General features: G+C 36.0%; 1 protein-coding gene across 1 annotated transcript; it reads left to right on the top strand.

The window, feature by feature from the left end:
• Window positions 1–351: 351 nt before the first annotated feature.
• On the top strand, window positions 352–1,855 carry LOC149564098 (xyloglucan endotransglucosylase protein 1-like). Its single transcript, XM_089827176.1, has 4 exons — window positions 352–580; window positions 691–791; window positions 917–1,110; window positions 1,196–1,855. Exons 1-4 carry the CDS (start codon window positions 421–423, stop codon window positions 1,560–1,562), a joined length of 822 nt encoding a protein of 273 aa, XP_089683302.1. The 5' UTR covers window positions 352–420; the 3' UTR covers window positions 1,563–1,855.
• The last annotated feature ends 5,555 nt before the right edge of the window (window positions 1,856–7,410 follow it).

Raw genomic sequence — 7,410 nt, 5'->3', positions numbered from 1 at the left:
GGCGTAACTCATGCATTATGACAATGGACATCAATGACATCAGAAGTTTGATATTTTATATTTAGACGGACAACTGCTTCTCCTCTGTCAGGCACAAGCTTGTTTAATTCTACTCCCATCCCATTGAAGATTTGGTGCCCATTTCGCATTGGGTATATTTGCTTACGTCTCTACGAATAACTCATTCTCCACAGCATCGTACTTGCAGCTGTGAACAGCTAGATAGCACCTTCATTAAACCGCGTCCCCCGGATTGACTTTTCAGAACCTTCCGGGCTTTGTTCTTCGCTTGGGCGGCCGTCAGTTTATATATAAATATATGCCAATTTCCTCCAGTGTCTCTCGACGTTGTACTCAATTCGAATACAACACAGTTACACCAATTTAGACAACTTCAATAATCGTTCAATATTATTAATCATGGCGCTCTTCTTCTTGTGTTTGATCTTCACCCATCTTGTGTTTCTCCAGCACGTCTCTGCAAATTTTTACAGCGATTTCGACATCACATGGGGGAATGACCATGCTAAGATACTTGACAACGGCCAGGGATTGCAGTTAACTCTGGACAAGTCCTCAGGTATTTATTATTATACATATTATGTATCCGATTTTATGCATGGTTTATTGTTCAATTCGAAGATAGCTCACCACACTTTATGTTCTCTTCCTTTATAACATCCAAAACAGGTTCTGGGTTTCAGTCGAAGAATGAATATCTTTTTGCCAAAATTGATATGCAAATAAAGTTGGTGCCCGGGAATTCCGCAGGCACTGTCACTGCTTACTATGTATGTCTCGTACCTTCAAATGTTTTAACTTTTAAAGTACTCAAAACTACGACTTTATATCTTGAGGATTATGTACCAATGACATGAAAGTTTCCATTAAATATGTTGTAATTGATTTTATGCAGCTGTCATCTCAAGGGACTACACACGACGAGATAGACTTTGAGTTCTTGGGAAATCTGTCTGGAGATCCCTATATTATGCACACCAATGTCTTCTCTCAAGGGAAAGGAAATCGGGAACAACAATTCTACCTCTGGTTTGACCCCACTGCAGATTTCCACACCTACTCTGTGCTCTGGAATCCCCAACAAATTGTGTAAGTATATTCATAACTTATTACTCTCGAGTAACATGTCCATGCTTAGCTTATATAATATTGTATGGTGGTTTGATCTATACAGGTTTTCTGTGGATGGAACTCCTGTGAGAGTATTTAAAAACAATGAGGATTTGGGTGTTGCATATCCGAAGAATCAGGCCATGAGAATATATTCGAGTCTCTGGAACGCTGACGATTGGGCAACAAGAGGTGGGCTTGTGAAGACTGACTGGAGCAAAGCTCCGTTCGTGGCATCTTACAGAAATTTTAATGGTGAGGCGTGCAGTTCTTCGTCTAACTGCTCTGCGAATTCATGGTATGATAAAGAGGCGTTGGATTCGAGCGAGCAGCAGAAGCTTCAATGGGCTCGCAAGAATTATATGATTTATGATTACTGTTCTGATAGTAAGAGGTTCCCACAGGGCTTTCCAGCTGAATGCTCACGTTAGCCATTCAATTGGAAAATGGTGGAACGGATCAGCCTGACTACCTGTAACAGACTAAGTTCTCCATACTTAAATAGTTTATTTACGTATTCATTCAATTAGAAAGGGACCGAATAGATCCCCGTCTGATTAGAACGGAATAAATGATCTACCTCTTGTCATTCAAATGTAGTTGTTTAATCATATTCGTAGTTTGGAAACAGTGGAATGGAACCATTGAACTTATTGTACCGAAATAAATTCTCCACTAGCCATTTATAAATAATTAATTTATAATAGTCTTTCTATTTATTCAATTTCTTAGTCATTTCAAATTCTATGTATAGTAAAAAGTTTCTACATTTCTGTGAAAATTAACACGGTTGCAGTCATTGATTATTAATTTCTTCTCGTAAATGATAATTAAACTGCTGAAAATAAATTCCCACCTAATATCAAAAAATAACACAACTATAACTTCACCAATAAAATACAAAAAGAAATTCAGAACATAGAGAAACAATATTTTTGGACAAATTGTCCCTAGAAACAGATAGAAAATTTATTAACTTTAGCAAATCAAGAGATACAAAATTCCTTACTTCTCATTGGTAGAATTCAGATAACCTCCTAATTTCTCCTATTGATATTCTCTAGTATTATCCCCAACGCTATCATTGCACCCTTGCTAACACTGGAAGACTATTTGCTATCATTACAAACTCATTTGCTAACATTGCAAATGCTTCTACAACTCTTGTTGTTCTCTGTTCTGTTCTATTCTCCAAATGCCTCTCTTGACCCCTTTTTACACTACTTAACCAAGAGGTTTCTAGTTGCTTATTGATCAAGACAACTCAACCAAGAAATTTCTAGTTGCTTCTCAATTAAAACAACCTAACCAATAGGTTACTAGTGGCTTCTAAAAGGAGTCAATTAATTAACAAATATTTGTTATAACTCTAACAATTATTTGTCAATTAATCACATATGAATGAATAAATGTCCAAGCTACCTAAAACTAACATTCCCTCTTAGCGAGGAAGTTGTTCTGCATGACACCCAACTAATCTCTGAAGAAGATAAATTTTGTCTTCCCCAATGCCTTTGTCAAAATTTTTGCTACCTGTTCCTCTATAGGTATGTACTATAAATGAACAACCCCTCGTACATAATCTTTGATGAAGTAATATCTGACGTCTATATGTTTAGACCTATCATGAAATATGAGATTCTCAAACAACTTGATGCAACTCTGATTATCACAGTGTATCATTGTAGTCTAAACCTTTTGACCAAACAAGGCTACTAATAACTTCCGAAGCCATATAGCTTCACATGTCACCATGCTAGTTGCTATATATTTTACTTCTACTAAGCTCAGAGCCATAGATTTTTTCTTTCTGTTGAGCCAAGATACAACTCCTAATCTCAAACTAAAACAACACCCTGAAGTGCTCTTTTTGTCTGTTGTACTTTCTGCCCAATCTGCATCAATATGGCCCATCAACCTGATACCTTTACCTTAGACATATGTAATCCCATACTCAACTGTACCACACAAGTAACATAATAGATGCTTGGTCATTGTCCAATGCATTCTCTTTGGTTCAACCATGAACTAACTAAGAGAGTTTACTGCAAATGCTATATCTAGCCTAGTGTTGACCAAATACATAAGTGAACCAATCAACTATTTGTATAATTGTATAATGTGGGATCTACATCCTTCTCCTTAGGTGTGTCTACCTTCCTCAAATTTTTGATCATGAGTATAGACATGGCTTTGCAATCCTCCATCCTAAATCTCTTCAAGATTTCAATGCAATATTTCCCTTGATAAAGGAAAATCTCTCCATCTATCTGCCACACTTCCATGCCTAGAAAGTAGTGCATAAGTCCTAAGCCCTTCATCTCAAACTCTTCTACAAGGTCCCTCTTGTAGTCTTCTATAAGCCCTAGCGAACCTATAAGAAAAAAGTCATCCACATAAAGAACAAGAATAAAAATCTCACTCATAACCACCAAGTAGCAAAGGTTAGCATCTGCTTCACTCTTCACAAAGCCTATCTCCTTCAAGTAAGTACCAATGCACTCATACCATGCTCTGGGAGCTTGCTTGAGTCTATACAATGATTTCTTCAATCTGCACATGCAGGTCTCTTTGGTGTGCGCTACAAAGCCTTCTGGTTGCTCTATGTATACCTCCTCCTTTAACTCATTGTTAAGGAATGTTGTCTTGAAATCCATTTGATGGATCTGCCATCCCATCTATGCTGCAAACAAGATCATAGATCATATAGAAGTATACTTGGCCACTAAAGAAAATGTCTCCTCGTAGTCTATTCCCTGCTTCTAAGAGAACCCCTTGGCCACAAACCTTGCCTTGTATTTCTTGATGCTACCATCTGCACCATGCTTTATCTTATAGATCTAGTGTGATCCAACTATTTTTCTATCTGTTGGTGTAGGAACTACCTCCCACACATCATTCTACATAATTGAGTTATACTTCTCAACCATAGCATCTTGCCATACCTGATGCTCTATAGCCTCTTGATAGTTGGAAGGTTTACTATCTACCAACTACCTAACTAATGTCAAATAGTCATTGAACTTGGCTGGTTGTCTCTGCTATCTAGTACTCTTCCTAGGAACTCCCACAAACTCCTGAATATCCCTTAGTGTCTCTAGAACCTCATGGTTCCTTGTTGAAAGCATGAACTTGTGTCACCCTTTTGTAAAGGAAAGGGCTAAAAAAAGTATAACTGTTCACCTTCAATGACATAAAATTGATATTATTATTTTGAATTTAAAAGTGAAGTAAACTAATGAAATGCGTAGAAATGGATGTGTTTTAGAATTATAACTTTCATAATTATTTGGAATAAGAATTAATATATTTTCCTAATTTTTAAAGACAACTTTTTAGTTACTGAAAAATGCTAAAAATTGGGGGTCTAGTTCCTACCACAAAACTATAGGGAAATAAATTTATTTCCTTTTGATCTTAGATTATGTTATAGATAACATATATAGGTAGAACAATCAAAAACAAAAATCAGCTTACACCTATATTTTCTCTTTTATAATGATTCAAATTTCAACTCACCTAAAATTTATAGTTTACATCTCCCACCATATTTTTTAAAGCAAATCTTTTCTAACCAAGAGAAAAATTATACATTCTAGAAGAGGACTCTCTCTTCTAGAACGTCATATAATTTTTAGATTTTTTGATATGATTTAATATTTTTTTCTTTCTCAAAACTAACATCTTTTCGAGTGTTAAAATACGTGCTTGTAGAATTTTTTAATTACAATATACTATATCTAATTGAAACAGTATAAACTCTATCTGACAATATTCTTGACTCTGAGCTGTATAAAATGGTGTTTATATGTTATTAAAAAAAATAATAAAAAATAGTAAGAGTTATTGAAATGCCACTTTTCTGAAATAATTTTATTTCTTTAGTAATTGGATACAAACTAGTATAAAACATGCAATAAATAGCCATTTTCAAATGGAAAAGTGTGAGACCATATATAAATTTGCTAGAATAAATTTATCTAGATCACATATTTTAACAAAATTAATTTTTAAATAGAAATACTCAAATTCAATCATTCTGATAAGTCATCCTAGAAGGTGAGACAACTTTGTACTTTTACCCTCTAGAGATTGCTGCCAACTGTAAAGGATGAGATATCAACCTCTAAGTCTTCTAGATGCATTTCCTTTTTAATTTTTTCTCCGTTCTCTATGAATCTTCACTAGACTTGAGCCTACACTTGTACTAGTAATTGTACTTGTGCTATGCTACCCTTGACTAGGCCCTAGAGCTTCTATTGGCTGTTCACTTTGATCATCTACTAGAAAATCTCTAGACCTTCTAAATGTCTTGTCCTCCATGAACTTAACATCACATCTAACAACAATTCTTATGGTCCTAGGGATAAAAATCTTATATGCCTTTAAGGTTTCAATGTACCCAACAAAGTACCCCCTCTTTGTAGTATGATCTAACTTGGTACATGTATCACCTGGAATATGACAATATGCCAAACTCTGTCAAACTCTCAAATATTTTGAAATGGCTAACATCAAGATTCTTACCTATGAAAGCTTCCTTTGGTATCATCCTCCCTAGCACCTTATTTGGAACCCTATTCTGAATGTAATTTGTTGTACTACACACATCTTCCCATAGGTAGTGAGCCATATCCTGGTCATGTAGCATAACTCTTTCCACCTCTAATATAGAATGACTCTTCCTCTTAGCAACTCTATTCTACTATGGATTGTAAGGAACTGTCCACTCTCTCTTTATTCCTTCCTTGGTACAAAACTTCTAAAAGTTATTTCCTTTGTACTTGCCTCCATTGTCTGACAGGAGAACCTTTATCTTCTTTCCTATTGAGTTCTCCACTAGAACCTTGAACTCTTGGAATTGACTAAAAACCTCATCTTTGTTCTTTAAGAAGTATATCTAGGTCTTTATGGAGAAATCATCAATAAAAGTAACATAGTACTCATATCCTCTGATAGACTTTGTCGATATTGGTCCACAAACATCTGAATGTACTAGATTAAGACTATCTTTAGATCTAGTGTCACTCATTGGAAAATATGATTTTGCAAACTTCCCCAACACACATCCCTTACATACATCATCATGCTCATTGCTCACATCTAGAACACTTGTCACTATCTCACGAAGCAATTTGAGTGCTCCATGATGAATATGGCCCATCCTCCTATGTTATCACTCTCCAAGATCTCTAGGATTAGTGATGCTCATGAGTGCCTTAGGAGTATCAAACTGCAACCTGTAAAGGCGACCTCTCCTAACTCCAATAGTTATGGGTGATTTCCAATCCTTGTGCTTAATCAACACATGTTTCCCTCTAAAGAGTACATTATACCCCCTATCCTGAAGAATAGATACATAAATCAAATTCATACCTAGGCCTAGCACATGCAATACATCATGAATTGGAACTATCTTTCTATTCTCCCTCTGAAAATGAACAATCCCTTTCCCAACCGGGTTGAATTTGGACAAGTTTCCCATAGAAATTTGGATATTGGTGTTCTCCTCCTTATAACTAGAGAAGTACTCTCTAACTCTTGTCAAATGAAACCCCAATATCTATATACTAGATAGTCTGTGAGGTTGAGCTCACCATACAAGCTATAAGTGTAAACTCATCTTCCAGTCTACTGGAGAGTTCTTCTACACTTGTTGTAGCTACCGCTTGCTTCTTTGCCTTCTTCCTTTCTAGGAAATCATTGACATAGTGACCATACTCATGACAACAAAATATCTTGACCTTAGAAAGGTCCTTCTTCTTCTTCTCACTTTGTAAGTTAGATCACTTCTTTACTTTCTCTTTCTCTTCTAGGGAAACATTTTCTTGTTCCACCTCACTTTTCTAATTCTTGTTGGACCCATTGACAAGACTTAGTCTAAACTCCTCTTGAGTGAAATCAGTCCATAGTCGATCCCAATTTTGTAAGGTATCTCGTCTATTGATAACTTGAACAAAGACACTCCACTATTTAGAAAACCCATTTAGGGACATTCTCACTAGGTCGTCATCAATGGGACTATCTCCAATGGTTGTTAACTCATCCTTGACAAGTCTAAGCCTGGTGAGGTAACTTGTAACATCTTCTCCCTAGTTCATCCAGGTATTCTTTAGCTTCTCTCTAAGAATCATCTTTCTATTGGTGGTAACATTTTGACACAGATTTAGAATGGCATCCCACATCTTCTTCGATGCATCTAGCTTTGCGATATGTGGAACAATATGATCCTCCACATCATCAAGGGTAATCCTCCTTACCTTGGCATCTTCCTTCTTA

This window comes from Cupressus sempervirens, chromosome 4 (assembly GCF_028749045.1).
Source record: "Cupressus sempervirens isolate cs-2001-9-10 chromosome 4, ASM2874904v1, whole genome shotgun sequence".
Taxonomy (NCBI): Eukaryota; Viridiplantae; Streptophyta; class Pinopsida; order Cupressales; family Cupressaceae; genus Cupressus; species Cupressus sempervirens.
Note: the sequence above shows the minus strand (reverse complement) of the source record. Positions and strands in the feature narration are given on the sequence as shown.